Below are 26,707 nucleotides of genomic sequence, written 5' to 3' on the forward strand. Positions count from 1 at the left end.
CTTCTATTACTTGGTGGAAATTTAATCCCCCAATATAGTTTTCCATTTTTTCTGCAAATCTGAGGGGGTTTTTAGGTTTGTAGAAGGATCTGTCTTATCTGTCCATGGCTCCAGTCTCTGGATTTCCTGATACACTGATTCCATGTCTTTCCACTAAAATATCCTTCCTTGACTACAGTATTTCATTCTTTTAAAGAAGAGTGAGCCTTGTCCATTATGCATAAAAGCCCAGTGGCAGGAGGACGCTTTTTAAAATAAGCATGCATCATTCCCAATTTGGTAATATGGAAGAAAATGCTAGAGAACAATTAAAGCACTGCAAGTGTCTTGAAGTCCAGAAACACTTCTGAATCAGACATCAGAAGGATCCCTCAGGATAGCACAGTGGCTTGCCATGGCAAAGAAAAATAAAGAACTCTTTGCTGTCTGACCCTTCATGGCATTCTCATTACCTCTTTGATAAAATATTTTGGTTTCCATGGTGTATTGCTAACTTCCCGCTGTCTCCCTTCTACTCTCTGCCTCTCTTCAAGGAGGCGCTTATGCTCTGTCGCTAGACCAATGTTGTTTTCTTTCAGGGCGTTGGTGACATGTTGCCAGAGATGCCTAGTATAGCAGATCAAACCGTAAAATAAAAACAAGAGGATGAGAAAGTTAACGCCTTGCATCAAAACCAACATTTTTGTGGAATGATGATGATTCAAACCCCCAAGCCTATTCAAGTCAGCAAATGAGATTCAGCTTCACAAGCCAGGCCCCCCAGAAACCCCAAAGTGTCAGTGACTGTCTGCAGCAAAGGACTTCTAACTCATAGCTCAAGCTCTGCATTTCCCCTCTGCTCTAATCAAGCAGATTACATATAATATGCATTGTACCTTTGCATCCTGCGTTCCTTCTTTACAACATCCCTCCCACCTTTTGAGTGGGATAGAAAGACTCAGATCTCCATTCCTACTTGCATCTAATGAAGGGAGCTTTGACTCTCAAAAGCTCACAACCCAAAAATCTGGCTAGTCTCTAAAGTGCTGCTGGACTCGAATCCAAGTGCTCTAATTGGGAAGCTCTTTGCTTGGAGAGGCAGTATCTGGCCAACATACCACATTTTCCTATTTCAGTCAAGCTTTGACACCATACATTCTAGGACTACTTAACAAGTATAAAATGACAACAGTTATATACACAGTAAAAACAAAAAAGTTTGCACTGAGTGACTATTAGCTGTTCCAGTGGTGATTATCTGCTATTAACAGAGCACTCAATGGATAGCAGCAAGTATGACCTCAGATATTCTGACATGATTGTTTTCTTGGTCTGGCTTTTAGCATTTGAAAGGTTCAATACTTGATAACAATAAATATAAAACCTACTCTGAGTGACAGAAAAGCAATTTTTCAATGTCTAAGCAGATTTGCTATGTGAAGTTTCACATCAGCAGTAACTATGAATTGTTTACATTATGTTCTCTACCATATTGTAGAAAAGATCAAAGAGCCCCCCCCCCCCAAGTACCAGGCACCCAAAGGAATTCAGGGCTTGTGTTTTTCAATGAGTGACCCACTCATAACTGTTTTGGAAAAAGACTTCCAAAACAGTGTGTAATATGACAAGTCTACAATGGGGAGGGAGGCCAAGATGGCGTCCTAAGTAGACACAGTTGTACAGCCCTATATTGTGTTTTTAAAGTATTTATTTTACTCTGAGCACTGAATTTTGATAAAGTACAGCTGACCTGAAGCCTTCAGGCAGAGAATTACAGTCTTCCCTAATTTGTACTTTCAAAAATTCCAGTAAACACTCCAAATTCCTTAGACACCGCTAATGCAGCTCTTTGGATTGCAGCTACTGGTCATGATTCAAAAGGCTATTTTAAGGCTGTGTGCATCCAACCAAGTATGGTCTCAGTTTGAACAACAATTTTGCATCCTCTACCAAACTGCTTTTGAAAATACCCATCAGCACCCATAATGGCTGCTGTCAGCAGCAACTATTGACCCTGCTAGAGGTAGTGATTTTCCAAAAAACAAAACACATCCTCACCTTGATTCAAATGGACCTTGTTTTGCTATTGGTCTAATCTTCTTGCGTATAATGGGTAGCTTACTGGTGTCAATTATTTTGGTTTCTCCACTGCTGTATGTAAATTCTAGCGTGCCATTCCATTCTCCTTGTGCCTTACATACAATGGTATTGGTGGGATTATGTTTCACCTCTGCCGAGACCCTTATTCAAATGACAACACAAATGTTAACACCGATTACTGGTACAAGGAGTAACTTCAAAACAATGTAAATATTTCCTCCATAATTAACCTCAAGAGAAGAAACCCAGTTTAGAATTTGGTTTTCATGCATGGTTTTATTTTTTAAAAAAACAGATATGCTTTTGAGATGGAAAACATCCATGATACTGTGTTCAGAACATTCTGATTACCTAGCTGCATAAATTTGTTTTCTCCTATACTCGTATCATCTCAATATATGATTATACACCCCCCCCAAAAAAAACCCAGAAGCAAACCTCCATGCAAGTCAGACTTGTGACATTTATAATTAAGATATGCATATTTAAACAAATAGGCACAATCTTGCTAGGAAGTTGTTCAACATGCTCTACTGAAACCAGATTGAACTTATACAGCTCCCATTTTTCTCAATTATTATTACACAAGGTCCTCTTGTGGATCAAAAACTGGCTTAGTAATAGGAAGCAGAGAGTCAGTATAAATGGGCAGTCTTCGCAGTGGAGGACAGTAAGCAGTGGGGTGCCGCAGGGCTCGGTACTGGGTCCCATGCTCTTTAACTTGTTCATAAATGATTTAGAGTTGGGAGTGAGCAGTGAAGTGGCCAAGTTTGCGGATGACACTAAATTGTTCAGGGTGGTGAGAACCAGAGAGGATTGTGAGGAACTCCAAAGGGATCTGTTGAGGCTGGGTGAGTGGGCGTCAACGTGGCAGATGCGGTTCAATGTGGCCAAGTGCAAAGTAATGCACATTGGGGCCAAGAATCCCAGCTACAAATACAAGTTGATGGGGTGTGAACTGGCAGAGACTGACCAAGAGAGAGATCTTGGGGTCGTGGTAGATAACTCACTGAAAATGTCAAGACAGTGTGCGTCTGCAATAAAAAAGGCCAACGCCATGCTGGGAATTATTAGGAAGGGAATTGAAAACAAATCAGCCAGTATCATAATGCCCCTGTATAAATCGATGGTGCGGTCTCATTTGTGTGCAGTTCTGGTCGCCGCACCTCAAAAAGGATATTATAGCATTGGAGAAAGTCCAGAGAAGGGCAACTAGAATGATTAAAGGGCTGGAGCACTTTCCCTATGAAGAAAGGTTGAAACGCTTGGGACTCTTTAGCTTGGAGAAACGTCGACTGCAGGGTGACATGATAGAGGTTTACAAGATAATGCATGGGATGGAGAAAGTAGAGAAAGAAGTACTTTTCTCCCTTTCTCACAATACAAGAACTCGTAGGCATTCGATGAAATTGCTGAGCAGAAAGGTTAAAACGGATAAAAGGAAGTACTTCTTCACCCAAAGGGTGATTAACATGTGGAATTCACTGCCACAGGAGGTGGTGGCGGCCACAAGTATAGCCACCTTCAAGAGGGGTTTAGATAAAAATATGGAGCACAGGTCCATCAGTGGCTATTAGCCACAGTGTATGTGTGTATATAAAATTTTTTGCCACTGTGTGACACAGAGTGTTGGACTTGATGGGCCGTTGGCCTGATCCAACATGGCTTCTCTTATGTTCTTATGTTCTTAAGAGAACTTTCATTTGTGCCCAAAATTACAATCTAAGATACACCACACTGAGCTAATACGGCCTACTGAATAACAGCATTGGGCTTCGATCTGGATTCAAATTCCTATCTTGTATCACTTACACAGTACTGTTTGGCATATTCCATCTCTTCCACCTTCTCTATGAAACTGAAACATCAGTAAGCTCCATTACAGTTGTGAAGGCAAGTAGGACAATGCCCACACTTTGTCACAATAAAATTAACAACTATCAGATACAGACCTAAAAAGGCATCTTGCCTTAGTACATTAATAAAAGAAATGAAATGCAAGCAAAAGACAGTTTTCAGTACCTGTGTACTTTTCCTCCATAGAAAGGCTTGGTATGAAATGTGACAGTAGCTGAGTAGCCACTCTTGGCACAATGAATGTTGACTTTACCCCCAAGCTCCACCCAAGGAATGGTAAGTATAGAGCGTGCATAGGCACTAGGCAGCGTGAATACATATTCCTCCCCGTGTTCCAGCAGATAGAGAACACCTATGGAGAGGAGGGGAAAAGAAGCAGAAAAGCACAGTGGTGGGATACCAACCATAACCACATTGCACAAATGACAAAGCTAACTGTGAGCTTAATTCAAACGAGAAGAACTTTTAGGGTTGGGAGGGTCAATAGTTGGGTCATATTTCTGGAAGGATGGTCAGCTATGATACCGGTGGAATACTTCTCTTGATGGGTAGTTATGTATATTTTTGAGGGGTTTGATTAAATCTGGTTAGGTTTAACAAAAAGACGATGAATGATGGCAACTGCTCCTTCCTAGAGTCTAGGATAAATTAATAGCTATGTAATTAATCACAACTGATAGGAACAATGAATCGATGCAAGAGAAAACACCCTCTAAATCTCCAAACTCTGCTATGGCCTTGCAAATTTCAGAAAAGTAGTTCAGTGACACACAGTCCCAAAAGAGGAGGAAACTGAGGGACAGAATGAAAATTACCAGCTTCTAAATCCCTCTTAATGTTCAATAAAATTAATTCCTTTCCTCATCTTACTCTACTACAGTGAGAGTTTCCAGCATAAAGATTATATATTTGCTCAGATTGTGTTAGATATGTGCTATTTACTCATGTAGTAACTGGATTCCATTGCCAGCAGCCTACATTTGGAATAATGAGGTTCTAGTACCTTGTCCTCCATGACTTACAGCTAAATACACTTATTGCAAATAAAAATGCAGATTTTAGTTAGGCTGGTCTCTTGAGAACAGTTATTCTATGCTTACAATATTCTAGACTCAGCCAATTCATTTAGGGTTATTACTTCATGCTTCCAATTTTAACCCCCTCACCCAATGCAAATCCGCCTTGTGGATATTGTTTACATGAACAAACAGAAGCCCCAACAACTGAACTGCATATAAGTGGTTTCTCTTCAGTGATACTATATCTGAGCAACACACTTTCAGTATATCACATAGTAATGAACAAACATAGTAGCTCGGGTACCTATTAAGTTGGTTATTAGACCTATACAATTACAGCTCATTAGAAAGCCAAAAAAGTGAAGATTGAAACTTTATTTTGATTGTCTACCAAGCATGGAACAGGAGAGATCAGCAGCTTTAAGCAGTCTCCAGGAGAATCTTTACACAACTGGTTTGTAATCACATGGTTCCCAGTACTGCAAGATTCAGTCACATGACTGTAACACAGAGCAGCTACAGTAATTTTCAGAATAAATATCTGCAAAACAGCACCCACAATGATATGAACAACCTTGTGATGGAATCCTAGCATCACATGAGAGTCAACTTGAGACAGCATTTGTTTTTATTCTTACATAACCCTTAAAACACGAACCACATTCAGATACAGTTCTGAAGCTCTCACTGAATCAACTTCACTAAGAGGAGATACTATCACTCTCTGGGCTAAAGGAATGAATTGTTAGACATACTGGTACACAGGACAGCAGTGCAGGAGCATGGGCATGCATTTAAGCTGTATATGAAAATTAGCATACTTTTAAAACTGCCTGCCTCAGTCCTCTCCTCCACAGAACTTGGGGATGTTCATGGGCCCAGCCCTGCTATTTGAAAAGTAGGTCCAGATTGCCTTCCATCAGCTGCATCTACTTAGCCAGCTCTCTCCTTTCTTGCACTTAGCCAATATGGCCTCACTGATTAAGGTTAACTTATTTAGTTGTGATGATGAACTATACTAATTGGCATTCAATTACTCCATAAGTAAGACTTTCTTCACTCTGATCTGGATAGCCCAAGCTAGTCCAATCTTGTCAGATCGCAGAAGCTAAGCAGGGTCAGCCCTGGCTAATATTTGGATGGGAGATCTCCAAGGAATACCAGGGTTGTGATGTGGAGGCAGGCAATGGCCAATCACCTCTGAATGTCTCTTGCCTTGAAAAATTAGGTGGAGGTCACCATACGTCAGCTGTGATTTGATGTTACATTTCCACCATCACTAAGACTTCTTTCACACTTCCACAGAATAGAAGAGAAGACTTGGAATGATTTTAAATTTACTAAGAAAAGCTAAGCTCTGCATAGCAACAAGATTGGGGAGGGAGAACCACTAATAGTGGATGAGTGGTATTTGAGACTATGGAAAGTTCTCTGAATGATGAAACTACTATACAACGTCTAATGGTTCAGTTACCTTGTGGCAAAATGGTCCATATTCATTATATATTGGAACAACAAATCCCAGAATAAGGCTCTATCTTGTCAGACATGAGACTATAGTACAAATATTTTATAAGAAATTAAATGGAATGGAATAACTGGCTGCTCTAGTACATGTTTGTATATTGCATGTAATTAGACAAAGTTATTGGCATTTTTTATTTGATAGTTCTACATTTGTACTGGTGTGTTTCTTATCGGTATTTTATAAGCAAATTTGTACCAAAAATGTTTGGGGGGGTTTAATCACACTCCCTAGAAACTATTCCCTTACTATAACCCTTCCTGATTTATTCATAGCTTAGAACATCTTTCTGGAGTTCAGGACCCAGGATGATTATATAGTTTTGTGACTGTGTTAGGCAAGGAAGGGGGAAAAATAGAAAGAAGAGAAAGAACCTGGTAAGAGCTCTGATAAGCAAAGGGAAATATTCCTACATTTCCTGCCAGCTGCAAAGCCACATATAAATATTTATAATCCTATAAAGGAAAGTAGAGTGCCAAAGCATACAAAGCAAACTGGCACTGAGATGCAATTTACTCTTACAGCCATGCAACCAGAACTATTATTGATCAGATTAGTACCCAAATGCTCAGCACGTACATACTTGGCTCAAGGTTTCATAATGAAGTAATTGTATCAGACAGATCCCAGCAGTTTAGGGAGAAATGCCAACACTGCCAAAAAATGACTGCCGTTTTCCTGCAAGAGTAATGGCACAGTTCTCACTCTTCCCCCCTTCCCCATCTACCTATATGTAATGAATGAGAAAGCCTTGTTCCAGTGTATCTGAAGAAGTGTGCATGCACACAAAAAATTATACCCAGAATTAAACTTTGTTGGCCTTAAAGGTGCCATTGGACTCAAACTCTCAGAACTGTTATGGAAGACATCAGAGCAGATAGGTCATGACCTCACCTTGGTAGGAATGCCTCCTCCAGAATCAGCTTTGAGAGGTCCAAAGGCTCTGAATCTCAGCAAAGTGTCATGGTCTAAAGCATTCAAAACAAGTTACTGCTAGGTGCTTCAAAGAGCCTCCTGGGTTATTTCATCTCAGATGAAGGAATGAGGAAACACCAGCCCTGCAACTAGGTGCTTTTCTGATTGAGAAGGGTCAAATAAAGTACAGTGCCCTTTCTTTTCTGTCTGTAAGCCATGGAAGGAAAGTATTTGGGGTGTTTAAAAAAATTTAAGATGTATAATGTGTCTCTTAATTTATGTTATAGTCACTCTTACCCTGACCTGGATGGCCCAGGCTAGCCCAATCTCATCTGATCTTAGAAGTTAAGCAGGGTTGGCCATTGTGGTATTTGAATGGGAGAACATTAAGGAATACCAGGGTCACTATGCAAAGGCAGGCAATGGGAAACCACCTCTGTATTGCCTGGAAAACCTTATGGAGGTTGCCATTAATCAGCTGTGACTTGACCATGCTTTACACACACAGTCTCTCCCTTAGCATGGAATACTTGGCTTTCAATATATACATAAGCTTTATAAGTTACACAAGAAGCCATGAAGTGTACAGATGTTGAGGCTGGGTGAGTGGGCGTCAACGTGGCAGATGAGGTTCAGTGTGGACAAGTGCAAAGTAATGCACATTGGGGCCAAGAATCCCAGCTACAAATACAAGTTGATGGGGTGTGAACTAGCAGAGACTGACCAAGAGAGAGATCTTGGGGTCATGGTAGATAACTCACTGAAAATGTCAAGACAGTGTGCGATTGCAATAAAAAAGGCCAACGCCATGCTGGGAATTATTAGGAAGGGAACTGAAAACAAATCAGCCAGTATCATAATGCCCCTGTATAAATCGATGGTGCAGTCTCATTTGGAATACTGTGTACAATTCTGGTCACCGCACCTCAAAAAGGATATTATAGCATTGGAAAAAGTGCAGAAAAGGGCAACTAGAATGATTAAAGGTTTGGAACACTTTCCCTATAAAGGAAGGTTAAAACGCTTGGGGCTCTTTAGCTTGGAGAAACGTCGACTGTGGGATGACATGATAGAGGTTTACAAGATTATGCATGGGATGGAGAAAGTAGAGAAAGAAGTCCTTTTCTCCCTTTCTCACAATAGAAGAACTCGTGGGCATTCAATTAAATTGCTGAGCAGTCAGGTTAAAATGGATAAAAGGAAGTACTTTTTCACCCAAAGGGTGATTAACATGTGGAATTCACTGCCACAGGAGGTGGTGGTGGCTACAAGCATAGCCAGCTTCAAGAGGGGATTGGATAAAAATATGGAGTAGAGGTCCATCAGTGGCTATTAGCCACAATATATGTATATATGTGTGTGTGTGTGTACACACACACACACATATATTGGCCCCTGTGTGACACAGAGTGTTGGACTGGATGGGCCATTGGCCTGATCCAACATGGCTTCTCTTATGTTCTAACACAAGGACGTGTGAGCTGCATAATGTGGGCAACTGATTTCAGCAAGGCCACAGCTCAAAAGGTGGTGGCCTAACTTATGAGCAATCTCAACCCTCAATTAGAAGGGACTTCACATCAGAATGAGTTTCCCCATTAGGTGAACAGGCATGGTACAGGCTCACCCTTTGTCCCTATAAAAGAACTTGAAGACTGCTTGGAGTTCCCTCATAGACCCCAGGGGCCTGGAACCCAGTCTGAAAAAACTCTGCTCTTTCTTCTCTTACGGAGTATTTTTATTTCAGTTGTACTCTATTGCAGGACTCCCCAATATTTTTGAGCCTGTGAGCACTTTTGGAATTCTGACACAGCAAGGTGGGCACAGCCACAAAATGGCTGCCACAGCTTACCTTCAAGTCACACAGTGAAGATCTTTGAGCTGGGATGGAAGCTGTTGCCAAAGCAACATTTAAAAAAAAAATCCAAAAAGCCAATCAAATTTCCCATGGTCAATCAAAAGCCTTGCTAGGCAAAAGGCTCACCTGGTCCTGCCCATTTTCTAAAAACACTTGGTGGGAATCAGTTGTTGCTGGACATCACTTTGGGGACCCCTGCTCTACTGCTTCTAGGCAAGTAACAGCTCCCCTTTCATTCACTTCCTCACTGAATGACTGAAGCTACTGCAGGTATTTAACTTGTCAAAGACTCTGGTAGGCCACATACATAAGCCGCAGATAGTCACTCTTTCCCTGTCTCTCACTCCAAAAGCTACTCACTGCACCCGTGCATTAAGAAGTTTACCAGACTGCAACAAGTCAAATATATACAGCATTGAACTGCAATGTGCAACAAAAGTTCCAGAACACCACAGCTCAGGTATTAGGAATTTACAGGAAAAAGCATAGCAGCTCTGTTTCTAGCAGAGAACAGAAAAAGCAAAGAATAAAAGAGAACAAGTAAAAGGGGTGGATGCATTTGTCCAAGTGACCCTTTTCTTTGTTCCTGAACCAACCTTGTTGTTTGGGGGAAATCAGCAGAACGGCTGAAGTAACACACAAGTAACCATAAGAAATTTGACAGTGTGCCTTTTGTAAGGTGTTTAGGTTGCATTTTGAGGCAACTTTTAGAGACTCTCAGTTTATGATCTTTTTATTCTCTGAAAAAAAGCTAAGATTATCTTTCTTAAAAAAAACCCAACATAATAAAAGATCACTTGCCTATAAAGCCCATTTCTAGCTCAAACTTCAGGACTCTGTTTTCCCAGAGATATCTGGTCTAACCCATTTGTTATTACTCATTGGCTTTGCTCAGACAAAGTGATAAATCATGAATTGCTGTTATGTGAATAAACTCAAGACATCCTCAAGATCACGCACTCTATTCTGCTCCCATGCTAACTGGAGATTTCCGGATTTGATTGCAAAACAGTGGCTTAATTTCTGATTTGGAGTTCACATTTTCAGGGAAATTGCAAATGATATTTTGTAAGCGTGGGCATAACAGATTTTGGCTGATCTTCAAACCAGAAATCTCTAATTAACTGGCTGAATGAAAAGAGGGATCTCCCAGGATTGCTCTTATAGCAGCAAACCACAATCTGGCATCATATCTGAACCAAGCCTCAGTGTTTTGCACCCTTCCCAATTGTAGAGGCAATTTTCATTTGATTGTTCAGTGGAAAAAAACAGGCCATAAACAAAACAAAGAAAGAACTAAATACAAACAAATAAAATCTAATTAAATCTGCACCATATTAACACATTAATTTTAATCAAAACAGCCATTTATATGTATAGTTTTGAATCTAAGATTTCTCTCCCCCCCCCCCACCGCATGTCATTATTATACACTAAGGGGTTAAGATAAAAGGGATATAATTTTTGTACTGCATGTGCCCTAACATATATATATGTATGTATATATTTGTTAAATATATACATACATATATATATACACACACATACATATTATTAAAAGTATATGTAGATATTATATATGCATATTATTAAAATTAAGATTAAAAACAGCCAAATGAATCTACACAGCCCACTCATATCCATTGAGCACTCTTAACCAACACAGTAAATGAGTCTCATTGTTTAAAAAACAGAGTAAATTCCCCCCTTTTAATAAATATTTATTTAATTGAATTTTTGACCACCTTTCTCAAAACCAGGAGCTAGTGCGGCAGAAGCGGTGCCATGGTCGGATCACCTAGCCCTCAAGGCCAATATGGAGACACTGCCTCAACCCTGTATGGGCGGAGAGTCTATTTTGGCTCGCCCACGGAGCCTGATGGACCGGGAACGGTTCCAAATGGCCCTACGGGATCCCTGGCCCCCTGGTGATTCCCTTGATGACCTGGTTGAGACCTGGCAAAACCAGCTATCCAGGGCTATCAACGAGATCGCACCTCGACGCCCTCTGCGCCCTCGTGTGAGGCTGGCTCCATGGTACACCTCAGAGCTACGACAGCTGAAACAAGGGCTCAGACAGCTAGAGAGGCATTGGCGGCATACGCGTGATGAAGCGATGAGAACATCCTATAGAACGTTTATGAAGTCTTATGAGATGGCAGTCAAGGCCGCAAAGAAAGACTACTTTGTGGCCAGGATTGCGTCTGCAAATTCGCGCCCGGCACAATTATTTAGAATAATTGGAAACCTTACTACACTGCCTCAAGGCAGACCAAATGTGATAGAATTAATAATAATAATAATAAGTTTTTATTTATACCACGCCCTCCCTGCCAAGGCAGGCTCAGGGCGGCTTACAAAACATGATATAATATCATAATATAACAATAAACAGAGATAGGCTGTAAGGCTTTTGCGAAATTTTTTGCAGATAAGATCACGTCGCTCCGCCAGGACCTGCCTATCACATTGGATACAGTACATGAACCTGAGGCTCCGTGCCTGTCTTCTGATTTAGTTCTGGATCACTTCGACACACTCAGCCTGGAGGAAGTTGACAGAATTCTCTCGACTGCATGCCCAACAACTTGTGATTTGGACCCTTGCCCCTCCTGGCTGATTAAATCTTGCCAGAGGGAGCTTAGATGTCCTTTACGGGACATCATAAATACATCCCTCTCGGAGGGACGTTTTCCAACATCCTTGAAAGAGGCTATGGTCCGTCCCCTCCTGAAAAAGAGTACAGCAGACCCAGACGAATTGGCAAATTACCGACCGGTCTCTAATTTACCATTTTTAGGTTAAATTATAGAGAGAGCAGTGGCGTTGCAGTTGCAGGGTTTCCTGGATGATGCTTCCATCCTTGACCCCTGCCAGTCCGGCTTTCACCCAAGTCATGGGACGGAGACAGTGCTGGTCACCTTAGTAGATGACCTCCAGCGGCATCTGGATCGAGGTGGCGTGGCGGTGCTGATATTGCTAGATCTGTCGGCCGCATTTGATACGGTTGACCATCAGTTACTGACCCGCCACCTCGCTGACATACGGGCTAGGGGGTCGGCCCTACAATGGCTTTCCTCCTTCCTCAAGGGACAGGAACAAAGGTTGGCAGTTGGGGGTGAGCTGTCCCAGCGGTGCACACTGGATTGTGGGGTGCCCCAGGGGCAGTTCTCTCCCTGATATTATTTAACATCTACATGCGCCCCCTTGCCCAGATTGCCCGGAGGTATGGGCATGGGTGCCATCAATATGCAGATGACACTCAGCTCTATCTGCTAATGGATGGCCAGCCTGACTGCATCCCAGGGAATCTGGACCTGGCATTGCAGACTGTGGCAGGTTAGCTTAGGCTGAGTGGGTTGAAGTTGAACCCGATGAAGACAGAGGTCCTTTGCGTGGGTCACGGCGCTCTGGGAGGAGAAATTCCTCTCCCAATTTTTGACGGTGTGCCACTGAAAGCGGCGCACCAAGTCAAGAGCTTGGGAGTTCTACTGGAGCCTTCATTATCAATGGAGGCCCAGATAGTAGCCACTGCCAAGTCGGCGTTTTTTCATCTGAAGCGGGCAAGGCAGTTGGCCCCCTTCCTAGAGCGTCGGGACCTAGCAACAGTGATCCATGCAACGTTCACCTCAAGATTAGATTACTGTAATGCCCTCTACATGGGGCTGCCTCTGTGCCAAACCCGGAAGCTGCAACTGGTGCAGAACGCGGTGGCTAGGGTGTTATTGGGGCTCCCGAAGCGGGAGCACATACAGCCGGGGCTGCGTGGGCTGCACTGGCTGCCAGTTGTATACTGGGTTCGTTACAAAGAGCTGGTTATCACCTTTAAAGCCCTATATAGTTGAGGACCTGCCTACTTGAAGGACCGTCTCTCCCCATATGAACCCCAGAGAGCACTGAGGTCAGTGGGGAAGAACCAACTGATTATCCCTGGGCCGAAGGAGGCAAAATTAAAGAACACTCACACACGGGCCTTCTCCATTGCAGCTCCACACCTATGGAACCAGCTCCCGGAAGAAGTGCGGGCCCTGCGGAGCCTTGAACAGTTCCGCAGGGCCTGCAAGACCATCCTTTTTAGGATGGCCTTTACCTAACCGAACAACTGATGGATTCTCCGCAAGTGACTCCGCCAAAATATTTACATCTAACAGAATAGCACCGGAACTGTTAATTTTAAAATCGGAATGTTTTTAGGTGAATGTGTTTTTAAAATTCATTGTATAATGAATTTTATAATGAATTCATTGTATAATGAATTTTATAATTGTATAATGAATTAAGATGATGTTAGCCTCCCTGAGCCTGCTCCAGCGGGGAGGGCAGGATATAAATAAAATGTTTATTTATTTATTTAAAATTTTGGTCGTATGCAAAGATGTTTAACAAAACAAATATTTTATTTTCTCTTGGACAAAGACACTTCCACTGTTTTGTTTTAGAACCTATAAGCTGACTTAGTTGAGAAGTATACCAAATGGTTTCCTGCTGCTCTTGCCAGTAGATTTTTCTTTCAGTAGGCAGGTGATAAAAATTGGAGGAGGGGGGTTACTTATCTGCAAAGCTGTCTTAACTTCTGCTGGGCAAGCATGCTATGAAGTGTAATATTTTTGGTGGTGTGTCTTACCTTCACCTACCATAGAAACACCTATAGACATCCCCATGAACTTGCTTTTGGTCCACACATGAACATTCGCACACACCTTCTTCTCCTTGCACTCGCAGTAAAAGCAAGATACTGGTGGGTGATGGGATACTTGTTCAGCTACAAACCTCAGCTTGTAGCACGCAGACGTATCCTGGCCAACCCCCTTGACCTGGTCCTTGGGAGTTGGTGAGGCACTATTAGTTTTGGATTGTTTCATTTTGTCTTTAGGCACATCCCAAGAGCAATGAAAAGTTTCTCCAATGATTGGGTTGTAGGGCTTCTTGGCAACAGCTCCTTTGCGGCCTTCATGAAAGGCCGTCAAGTAATACTCCACAAAGTTAATGATTCTGTCCTCAGGTGTGGTCCCTGCAGAAATCAACAAAAACAGGTCTGGATGGGCCAGGAAGTTTGCATACATCTCCAATAGGGATCTCTTCTCCAAAATAAAAGTTGGGAGGACTACCTGTATGGAAAACAAAAGGCAAATGCCAGTTTTAATCTGCATCAGACAAATGCACACACACACACTCAAAACAGTAGCAGAACCAAAACCAACCTCCTTTCTCCTACTACCAAAAAGCAGGGACTCCATATTTAGAATGAATCAACAAATAAAGGCTTTGGTCAATTACACAAGCTGTTCTCTATTCCACCATAGTCCTCAATGGAACTACAAGTAACAAGGGCAGGCTGTTCATACTGCACGGGCTCTTTCATTATGTCCTTGTCTCTGCTGAGCTAATGTGGGTTACTTGTTCAAGGACAGTATTTGCTGTTCACAGAATGTAGCACAGCACTCTGAGTCAAGTTAATTGAGTTCTGCTAGCCAGCTGCCAACTTGACACATGTCACAAAGTTTGCCAGCTGCCAAGGAAATTCCGTGTGGTTCCCAGCAGCTTTATCAAAATATAATTAAGGTGTGCCAATAGCATGAAAAGAAAAACTGTATCCAAAGGCTGCAAGATTGTGCTAATCCATGTTCTCTTTAGGTTGGGAATACAATGTTTTCAGGAGCGGGTGCCTCTCCTTTATGGAAAGATGACTACTGGATAGTTCCAAAAAGGGCTCATTATCTGTGCACAAAAGATCTGCATGGCAAAGCATACCTCTTTTTCCCTGATCAACCTTAAATTAAGGGCAGGAAGGTATCGGTTGGATAGTCAGAAAACCATTTGTACAGTAAGAGTTGTTCAGCAGTGGAATTGGCTACCAAGGGAAGTGGTGAGATCCCCCTTACTGGTGGACAAACACTTGTCAGGGATGCTCTAGGCTGATCCTGCACTGAGCAGGGGGGTTGGACTAGATGGCCTGTATGGCCTATTACAACTCGGTGATTCTATTATTCTATTATAACCTACCAGAGATCACCATCATTCATTTAAGGGAAGGCACAATAAAATTTTGCTCCGCTTCAATTATTAAACAAGCTCCTCCTCTTACAACTATAATTTGTGCCCCTTCCCATTTACATTCTCCAAGCCACATTAAACTTGTCAGGCTGACATGGAGTTGTTCCACTAGACAGTTCCGGCTTCGACAACATTCTTGATTTGCCAGCTGATTGCTGGTGCTATGGACACAACACAGGATTGAAAGCTGAGATGGAGTTGCTTGACAAATGTGATAGAACAGGGATTATTCAACAGGACGATGAATGTGTGCACAAGAAGAAGATGATATTGGATTTATATCCCGCCCTCCACTCCGAAGAGTCTCAGAGCGGCTCACAATCTCCTTTACCTTCCTCCCCCACCCTGTGAGGTGGGTGGGGCTGGAGAGGGCTCTCACAGCAGCTGCCCTTTCAAGGACAACCTCTGCCAGAGTTATGGCTGACCCAAGGCCATTCCAGCAGGTGCAAGTGGAGGAGTGGGGAATCAAACCCGGTTCTCCCAGATAAGAGTCTGCACACTTAACCTCTACACCAAACTGGAAGGGAGAATGCAATCCTCCAACCTCAACCGCTTTTAGCATGATGTGTACATTTAGTCACAGATTGGCCACCTTGTCTGGAACACACATGTTCAGTCTGGCTGTCCAATGACTGAGAAAAAGAAAATTTATCTACAGAGTCAAGGAGATGGACTTTGAGGGATCTGGCAAGACTATGTGTTGCCCCAGCAGATTTTAAAATAGCATAGTAAGCAGTTCTAGAATAATGCCCAAGACTATACGAAATGACCCAGATGTGCATGGCTTATGATATAGTTTGCCATACTGGTCTTCTCACAATGGCCAGTAATGGCAACTGAAATTCATTGTGCCGGTGATTATTGACTTCATAAGCTGCCCTGAATTACCATTTGTCACAATATTTTTTTAAAAGTATCTAATATTAGCTTAGGAGCCTGGTGGCACAGAGTGGCAAGCTGCAGTTCTGCAATCCAAGCACTGCTCACGACCTGAGTTTGATTCCAGCTAAAGCTGGGTTCAGGTAGCCAACTCAAGATTGACTCAATTGTCCATCCTTCTGAGGTCAGTTAAATGAGTACCCAGCTTGCTGGAGGTAAAGCATAGATGACTGGGAATGGCAATGGCAAACCACCCCATAAAAGTCTGCCAAGAAAACCTCCTGATATGACATCACCCCATGGGTCAGTAATGACCCAGTGCTTGCACAGAGGACTACCTTTAACTTTTAATATTACCTTAATATTTTTATATTGAAAAGGCTAAAGAATGAGGATCTGCACAAACCAGCCAAATCTTCTCCAGCAGCTATATGCAATTCCAGTGCAGAATCATCCCTCTCTACTCAGTAACTGTCTATTGGGAGAATGGCCAATGCAACAAAATCCTTTGTTAACAACAAGCTCAGCAATGTGCCTCTCAACACCTATGTAACAATGAGTACTAATGTTGATTTTTAGGGAAAACTAAACCAAGTCTGCCTGAACCCAGAGGCCACAACCAACAGATCGCTAAAATTGCCCATTTACAACAGGCACAACAAATGAGCTTACATAAGGAGCAAGACCTTCAGGGGCAAATGCCATTAAGCTTCCTTCAGCAGAGCCCTGATCAAAATGTGCATGCAGGTTGCAATTGCAATTTTAATGAAAGCAAAGAACGGAAAAGGCCCTGAGATAGCAGGCACCAGCATTCAGATTACATAAAGAAGGCCTTTAGGTCTAAAGAAGCAAATTATAAAAATGACAGCTCTCCTGTAGCAGTCAAAAGCAGCAGACTGCTAAGTGGTAACAGAGTACACAAACTATGGGAGGAAAGGGCTGTCACAGCCCACATACGGTTTTCAATTTTAATCTTCATCTGTAACAGCTTTTGGAAATAAACTGAGGAAAGAACAAAAAATATTCTAATGCATAAAAGACATGTGATGGTGTGAATGCTGAATTTACTGAAGAGTTCCTGCAAATAACACAAACAGCAGTGCCAGCCCTGTATTTCAGAACAGAGCGATGGAGTTCTACCAGCTGCCATCTTTCAGGAGGGGTATGCACTCATCAACCAAACCGAAGAATCCCCTCACATTTGAGAACCCTCTCCTTCCAGCTAGCGACTATCACCTCTGAGACATAAGAAAAGCCCTGCTGGATCAGACCAGTGGTCCATCTAGTCCAGCATCTTGTCTCACACAGTGGCCAACCAGTTATTCTGGAAGTCCAACAATAGAGCACAGGGGCCGAAGCCTTCCTCTGATGTTGCCTCCTGGCTCTGGGATTCAGAGACTGACTGCCTCAAAATGTGGGGGTTCCCTTCAGTCACTGTGGCCAGTAGCCACTTATTGACCTATCCTCCAGGATTCTGTCTAATCCCCCTTTAAAGTCTTCTATGACTGTGGCCATCATTACATCCTCTGGCACCAGATTCCATATTTTAATCACTCACTAGGTAAAGAAGTATTTCCTTTTGTCCAGCCTGAATCTACTGCTCATCAACTTCACCTGATACCACTGCATTCCAGTATTTTGGGAGAGGGAGAAAAAGTTCTTTGTCGGTTCTCTCCACTCCATGCATAATTTTATAAACCTCTGGACAACTGGCTACTGTTAGGACCCCAAGTCTAGGCCCAGCTCAAACAGAAGATGCCTTTCCCCTTCAGCAACATTTCATACCATATTTTAATTACTGTAAGCTATTTGAAGAACTTTTGACTGAAAAAAGTAAATATATCAAAAGGATTAGATACCTCAACCCCCTCGACTAAAAAAGAAATGTGTCACATTAACAAATAAATTCTCTAAGAACAAACAGGGGATTTGTGGCTCCTTAAAGACGTAGCACATTTTTATTCTAGCTTACACTTTTGTGAACTAACCCCTGTGAAAGAGTTCCCTTCCTCCCCTTCCTTCCTGCTGTCTTTGAGAAGCAGAGGGCATAAGTGAGAGAGGGATATGCCTTTCCCCCTCTGCTCCCTTGCTCTGCTTTCTCCTTTGGTTGCTGCCACCATACGCACAAGCTCTGGCTCTCCTTATTCTACCTGTAGCTATGTGCCTGCGATTGTATTTATTGCCTCACACACATCCTCTTCCCTGGGTAGGTAACTCTGTTTAGCCCAAACAGGAGTTTCTAGTCTACTGCATGGGTAAGGAGTCAGGCACACTGCATGAGGTTCTCTGACCACAGTCTGAAATCTTTAAAAGGAAAATAACTTATTTACCCCAAATAAGGACACTGGAAAACTAATCGAAACACTACAGGACTGCACTAAAGAAAAAATGTACACTTATGAGGCTAAGTTGTATAGTCACTGGTATTCCCTTAGCATTCCCCTTCCCTGGCATGGACACAAGAATGCTAGAACTTTAAAAAGCAAAAGCTGGTCAAGACAGATTACTCTATTGCTCATTTCCCTGAACCTTGGCTTGCCTGTGCTTCTGACAGGTACCCAGAACTATTAACTATTAACCTTCCAGCTAGATTGGATGGGTTTCACTTTAAAGCTACCATGAAACGTAGAGTAGATCACCATGTGTTCCCTTCCTCCAATCAAATTAAGGTACATGTACCAAACATTGTATGACTCAGCTCAGGGTATCTACATAGCCATCTGTCTTGCCCGTTCCTGGCAGTTGGGCATCCCCACCCTGCTTATTTGTCTTCATGAAAGAAACTCATCTCCTCTCAGCCTGCAACCTAAGAAGTGGATGGCTTTGCTCCCAGAGAAATAATATTTTTCTCTGAGATTAGGCCACTCCCCTGAATGTTAATCAAAATTTCCTGCATCCCTTTATCAGAACAAGCCTTACCTAAGATTGAGGTGCTAAGACACTCATAAAGCAACCCATCAGTCCCACTAAGCGATCACCTTCTAGTCCTATAGTTAAGAGCTGAACCAGCCATCTAGAAAAGCACTATAGTCTGTTAACATTTTTTCCTGGACAATATCCAAACAGCTGGGGAATCTATATACCACAACCAAGTTGTTTTCACTGTCCACTCTGAATTAATTGTTAATTAACAGCTTTTGCTACTACTTACATGGGAAAGGGGGAAGAAGAGAGAAACAACTGCTTCTAAAATAATGTTTGCTAGAGAAGAGTAAGAGCAGATTCACACATTATGGACACATACATTGGGTGCAAGGTCCTGTGCAACAGTCACCTGTGAGTTGTGCATTCCCCTCAGTTCTCACATACACAATGCCCAGTTCAGACTGTGACTGTGGCATGCCTTGCTTTAAGTTTTTTTTTAAAAAATTCATTGGGTGTGGTGAACGGCATGCATGCACAAAGCCTGAATGCTTATTAACTGGCAATCTTAAAATTAGGCATGTGCAAATGAAGTCAAGTCCTGATCCTTCTCTAGGAGCAATGGCAAGTATTTATTATTGGCTCCAAATTAAGAAAGTCCCTGTGCTTTCAAAACATTTAAAACGATGCACAATAAAACCCAGAGGGGTAGCTGCATTAGTCTGCTTGCAGCCAAAATAGCAGAGTCACATGGGCACATTAAAGACTAATGAACTGATTGTGGCGTAACATTCCATCAGCCAGGGCCCATTTTGTTTGATGATTTAACATCTCTGGCCAAGCAGGCTCTGGTTCACAAAAGTTTATGCCACAATATATCCACGAGTCTTTAAAGGTGCCACAATATTGTTGTTTTGCACACATTAAAATATTTACATTGGAGAACAGCCTGAAGAAGAAATCTTCAATAAAAGATTTCAATAAAAAGGAAGCAAACCCATTTGGTGGTACATTGCTTAAGATTGGAATCAAACTCAGGAGACCTCTTTTAGCAGGTTAATGAACTGTAAGACAGCAACACCCTTCTGTCTTCTGTTTGGTTGCTGGGTTAGTATTTTTTTTGTGAGTGTGTGTGTGTGTGTGTGCCTAGAAGTCATGATTGACTTCTGGAGACCTCTAGTGGAGCTTGGATATTTCAGAGAGGTGGCTTCTTATTGCCCTGTCCCTGCATCCTGGTCCTAATATTCCTTGGAGGTCTCCCATCCAAGTACTTGCCAGTGTCAGCCCTGCTTAGCTTCCAAGATCTGACAAGACTGGGCTTGCCTGGGCTATCCAGGTCAGGACACCCTTCTGTCTTCTGGAGGCAGGGGAGAGAAGAGAAGGTGAAGGGCACAGAGAAAACAACAACAATGAAGATCTGTCACTTTTGCAACCTGAACTATCATACGGCATTGCATAAACATGCAAAACCAAAGCATTCTTCCCTCTTTTTGAAACCTTTAAAAGCGAGAAAACCAGTTGAATGGAATTCAAGCTGTCTGGCTGGAACAATTATCTTTAGTGCAATCTAAATGAAAGAACTGAGAGGGGTTAGAGTTCTCTTCTTTTGAAGAAACATTCCTTACACAAAGTATTGTCTGCCTCATATTCTAGATCAGTAAATCTGCATGCAATGCAAACAGACAGTCCATCTCAAGAACTCCACAACCTACAAGATGGGCTTTTCAGCTTCAAGGAGGGCTGTATTTTCTAAACATACCAAGATCTACCTTTAGGCAAAGAGAATTAAATACATAAATACAGGATAGGGGATACCTGACTCAGCAGCAGCATACATAACAAGGATTTCAAGGTTGAAGCCAGTGGCCTGAACAAGAGCCAGCAGTGTGACGTGGCTGCAAAAATAAGCTACCGTGATTTCAGAAGGATGGCTTTCCCATCTTCATTCTGCACCACTCAGATCTTAGTTGGAAAAATTGTGTCAACTTCTAGGCACTACACTTTAAGAAGCATGTTGAAATACTGAAGGAGAACAGACACAATATGTTCAGCTTGAAGAAGGAATACTTGCAGACCTGTCACAAGGCAAAGACTTGTTTTGTGTAGCTACAAAGGTTAACATAGGATCTAATGGGCCTACAGGAGGGTAGATATTCAGGGAACCTTAGGAGAAATGTCCTTGCAGTAAGAACAGCTTGAAAACAGAACCAGTTTTCTGATGCACCAGTAGAAAGGAGAGGCTTCCCTTTGATTAGGTTTTCAAGCAGAAGCTGGACTAGACAAGCAACAGAGATGTTCCAGCTTTTGATTTCCTAAACTGAGCATGAGGTTGAACTAGAAGGCATAGCCCCTTCCAACTATATGAAAACTGATCCAGTACACTCTGCCATTTTAATGAAGTGGTCCCATAAGGAAAAGGGAAGGAGAATGTGGGAAAATTTGAGAGCAGATCAGCCTTACTGGAACAAGGATAACATGGAGGCCAGAGACTCCCCTCTATTCCTCCTCCAAACAACTGATATTCAGATGCATACTGCTTTTGGAAAGGGAGGTTGTGTTTAGCCATCACAGCTAACTAACTGTCATTGGAAAACATAAATCTCTTTCCTTTTTAACAGTATCAGGTCACCCATTCTGATTGAAATAGCTCTCCACAATGTTCTCAAACATGCAAATACATATTTAATAATATTCTGCTGAATCTGCTTGCTAATGCATTTAACTCAAGGGAAAATACACATTTCACCATTGCCTATTCTCTAACTGTCCTTTATGTACATCCACTTTGTGAGGTCAGACCTAGAAGCCATTTTTCTTTTCATGCATTATTCAGGAAAGCATTCTGAACAACATCAGTATCTCAGGTTACCACACCAACCAAAAATCGATGGCTTTCTGACCTTCCTGTGCTCAGGAAAATGACAAATGCTGTCCGTAACAGACCACTATAAGAGATTTTTGCAGAGCTCCTACAATAAATGTTTAACACAATGGACATTAACAACATTTTACCAGTGTAACTATCAGCAGGTAGGACTGAAGTGCCATGTCCAGATCTGGCTACCACATTTGTAAGAGATGCTAATTACAGTCAGTTTCAAGGATGGGGCTCCCTATTGTATCTGGAAGGTTGCGGTCTCCAGACAGACATAAATTTTCTTTTAAAAAAAAAAAATCTAAGCAACATGTGAAGAGAACCTGAGCCATTCCGAATGGGACTTCCCAGAGAAGAGCAGGAACTATGTCCATTAGACCACAGTGTTAATTAAAACTGAATTTATAGTTGCCAGTCTGTGGATTGTTAGACAAGAAGACTGAGTTTGAAAGACATTAAAAGTAAGCCCCTGACCCAAGAGATGAACAATTCTCTAATCCTACACAAGAAAGTCCAGATTGGAAGGATCAAGGCTAATAAAAGTTAAAAGGTAGGGAAGCACCCATAGTAGGATCTCAAATGTTATGATTCTGGCCTGTTGTATACAGTAACTGGCACTTTATGGTGGTGAAAACTCTCTTTCAGCCAATCATACTCATATTTCAGCCAAGTACATAGTTCTCTGTGTTGCGTTGGTTTGCATGAAGTTCACAAGCAGCGCAGATTCCACAAAATGAAAAAATAACACTATCTATATTTGTGAATTAATTTTCTTTGAACATTAGAAGGGAACAACTGCCATTGAACAGATGTAGAGGTGGCAGAACAGCATGGTAAACAAAACAGAAAGGCAAGCCAGGGGTCCTCGATTCATTCATTTATCCAGCTCTTCTGGTCTCCCTAAGAACTGGTCAGAAGTACCAAAGAGCCATTTGTTGGTATCAGTACAGCAAATGCAAACTGTGACACTGTTCATACTATTATGCACATGAGTCAATACCTGAAAGCCCTCTCCAGCACTGCATTTCTCTCTAAATCAAATGCCTTAGGAGACAAGACATGAAAGAAATAAAAGCACAACCTCCACATGGCAGGTGTGTGAAGATGCTGACAATTTGATACCAGGTAATTTGAAAAGAAAATGTTACTTGCATACCCTGGTTAGGTCCATTCCAAGTTTCAGTTGTGAGATGAGATGAAGAATTATGCTCCGTTGATCATCCATGACTCCTAAATCATCCTCTGCATTATCTTCAGTATCTGTCACTTCATCTTCAACCAGAATTGATTCGCGAGTTGAACACTAAAAACAGAAGAACACATATGCAAGCATCACCATTTGGACACACAAAACACAGTCTGGCGTGAATTGATGTAAGCTCAATGATGAGGCTGTTTAGGAAAGATTCTTTCCAAAATATTTATCCAATGTTGCTAGAACACTAGAATAGTAGTCAATAGATCACGAATAAGCTATATTTGGTCCACAGTACTGAGAATCTGCACAGCAGTCACAGAGAGTGCTCAGAATGAATCTGGGCATTTCCTATACCAACACCACCCACACACCATCATCTTATCCACCGAGACACATGTATCAAAATGTTCTTCAGTTTTCTCTTTAGAGATGTGCCAATCTTTTTGTATTCTTCCCCCACCCCCCACCCCTGCTTGCCATCCACCACAATCAGCTATTTAAAAACTCAGATTTGTGGTAAAAATAAATTGAGATTTGTAGTGGGAAAAAAACTCAGTCAGCCAGTGATTTCAGTAATGTAGCTGGGCCATTACCAGGGCCTAGACAGCCAGTGGCTCCTATATATATTTTGATTTTTATGATAAAAAAGACATACAACTAAAAAAATTTCTAAATCTATTGGCAAATGTTTGGGAGACCAAATCCTGCTTTCATTTCAGAGTTAGGGGACATTATACCATGTATAACTAAAGACTCTTCCCTGTGCCATGGTATATGTGAAAAGAACCACACATCACCAGCTTTAATATCCACGTCTCATGATCACAACCACAGCATAAGCAGTCAGAAAAGCATTAAGTATTTTGGTTCAGCTATCATTTCCACCTCTCTGGGGGAGGCAAAGAGGAGAGGGCTTGTTCTTGCAGAATTACAGCTTTGACCACCCACATTTATCGAGGATGTACCACTACTTGAGTTTAACTAAACTCCATTGGAAATTTAGTTTCATTTATATTGTATTTGATGAAGGCATAGCACCGGCTCCACAGCAGTATCTGCTCTTGTGAAACAAATCAATAAATAATTTTAGGTAGTTACAGAAGTAGTTGTAAGAATGTAATTGTAAGAATGTAACTGTAAAGAGGGAAAGACAGACCAAAAATTTCAGTTTCAGAAGAAGAAAAATTAAAGGCAACAACTTGCTTGTTTGGGGGTGGGGGTTACAAGTAATTGAATTCTCTTTTTGGAGAGGGGGGGAATGGTTTTGAGAACTTAAAATTAATCCAAAATGGGGAGGGAGGGTTCTCTGCCTTCTGCTGGGGGGGGGGGCTACATAATGTAAGCATGCTTCAACTGCAATCTATTTAACCAGAACATGATCAACAGCCAGCTTCCAAAATGTAACATTACCCCTTATATTAATATCCTTGCACCCCTCCCAAACAATTAAAGGACTGAATCTGCTCTTGTCATCCACCTACACCATTAATTACCAAGCTGCAGAACTCCTTAAGTACATCAGTCATAACAAGACAGCTTTGCAACTTGCAACAGGAAGAGTAAAAGAACTTGTCCTCCCCGTCAGGAAAAGTAAAATAACCTTTCTTCCACAGAAAAGCTGCATGTAGGACAACATATTCCTGCAGACAGGGCTGCCTCTTAGCATTCTCTCAAACAACTTAAATTTCAAATATTAGTACATAAAAAGGCTGTGTGCACAATCCCATTCCATCATCTCTCAGCAGCTGCAAAGTAGGAAACCGCACGCTTGCCAAGCATAGTGCTTAGCCTGGAAATGAACCACAGGAGGGAGAACTTATCAGAAAGAGCTCCAGGACTTACAGGAGAGGGTTCTACAGCAGGCTTGCTTTGCATCCAACTCGACCTCATCGAGCGTCCCAAGCTATGTAAACAGCACTGCTGTTTTCAATTGCCGCTGCTAGGTCCCTGGATAGCAAAAGCTGGAGCTAGGAATTAGTACCACCACCAGGAAGAGGAGACAAGAGAACTCTTTCCCTCTCTGTCCTGCCCCCACCTTCTTTTTAATTTCCCAGTGAATCTGAAAGGCATGATGTCAATTCAGCATGAATCTGCTGCCTACATTTCTAATCACATGACCCAGGATCAGTGAGCTTAACTACAAATCGCTTGCAACTCTAGAAATGCTGCTGTCGTTTTTTTCGCCCTGAGGTACACATGAGCTAGCACAAGAAAAAAGTTCTTGTTCACCACTGAGAAAACAGTGTTTGGCTGGAAGATCCCAAGGGCCTTTAAGGCATAACACCTCCCCCACAAACCATCAGAAAAAGTTTGACTTTTACTAGGAAATCATTAAAATTGATTATTTTGAAGACAACAAATGTGTACTTTTACACCAATGCACTCACACACCTACTGAAGCCTTTATTTTCATGCAATCGTTATTACTAATTCTGAAAAATACTGAGGGCTGCTGCTAATGTTACTTTTTAAATACATAAAAAGTGTCTTGAAGGGCCTCTCCATACAAACCAGGCTGTACAACTTCTGATTCTGCCATCATACACAGAGGCTCAAAGGCTCAATAAATTTGTTTTGCTGCTTGGTGGGTTGTATGAAAACAAAGAGGCTGCCAAGACACATAGCAGGCTATATATACAGGGCTGGCCAGTCATATATTGTGCAGTCCTGATTTAACAGGAAGAGACAGAGTATCAGGGTAGAGGGACCCCATATAAACTACCATGCCACCCAAATGGTGCAAGTGTTCAATTTTTTTATGATTTATATGTTTAGAAGCTGCCCCATAGAAAGGATTTTTTCCAAAACATCTGGGAAGGACACAGATGCATGCAGATCTATCACAAGGGAATGCTGACGTGTATAAAGACAATAATCAGCTACCACCGTTCCTGAGTAGGCGGCTGAGAGTGTGTCCACATGGCAGAAGGAATATTTCCTTCTAATGGCATCCCTCATGGGGTGCCACCCTTGAGGGTCTCCCAACTGCTGGAGCTTTGAAGCCACTATGAGAGAATAAAATTCCTTCACAGCACCCAATGCTTTTAAAGGAGGAGGAGGAGGATGACGTCTGAAAAGGTCCCAGGTTAACTAGCTAAAAGTTTAGGGAACCAAACAATTCCCCAAGAGAGGATTTTTATCTGGAGGCCTCCAGTAGCTCTCCATAGCACTTCTTTTCTCTATGGCACCTCCCAGCTTTAAAATGATTGAAAACACCAGTTCTTTCCAGAACTCATAGTCAAGGGAGAGAGAAAATGTCCAAGCAAGAAACATGGGGGTAGGGGCAAGGTGAGAACCAAACAACAAACTCTACTTTCCAGTACTGGCAACCTGGAAAGATGCATATAATCATTACAAGCACAGAGGAGGAAGAAGCTTCAGTATAAATTAGGTGAGTTCGGGGGAGGGGTTGCAGCAGGAACTTTTTTGCATATTAGGCCACACACCCCTGATGTAGCCAGTCCTTCAAGAGCTTACAGGTCTCTCCTTACACGGCCTACTGTAAGGTCTTGGAGGATTGGCTACATTTGGGGGGGGCCTAATAGAAAAAGAGCCTAATAGAAAAAGAGGTTCCTGCTACAAAAAA

The 26,707-nt window shown here is 42.1% G+C and overlaps 1 protein-coding gene across 1 annotated transcript in view; it reads right to left on the minus strand.

The window, feature by feature from the left end:
- Window positions 1-26,707, minus strand: part of OSBPL10 (oxysterol binding protein like 10) — a 92,994-nt gene that overhangs the window by 4,714 nt on the left and 61,573 nt on the right. Inside the window, exons 7-11 of the mRNA XM_060248827.1 lie at window positions 23,080-23,226; window positions 13,878-14,361; window positions 4,102-4,288; window positions 2,038-2,220; window positions 453-606 (exon numbers count right to left, since the gene is read on the minus strand). Coding sequence (XP_060104810.1) covers window positions 453-606; window positions 2,038-2,220; window positions 4,102-4,288; window positions 13,878-14,361; window positions 23,080-23,226 — 1,155 coding nt within the window. The remainder of the gene's footprint in view (window positions 1-452; window positions 607-2,037; window positions 2,221-4,101; window positions 4,289-13,877; window positions 14,362-23,079; window positions 23,227-26,707) is intronic.

The sequence above is a fragment of the Heteronotia binoei genome, chromosome 10 (assembly GCF_032191835.1).
Source record: "Heteronotia binoei isolate CCM8104 ecotype False Entrance Well chromosome 10, APGP_CSIRO_Hbin_v1, whole genome shotgun sequence".
In the NCBI taxonomy this organism is placed as follows: domain Eukaryota; kingdom Metazoa; phylum Chordata; class Lepidosauria; order Squamata; family Gekkonidae; genus Heteronotia; species Heteronotia binoei.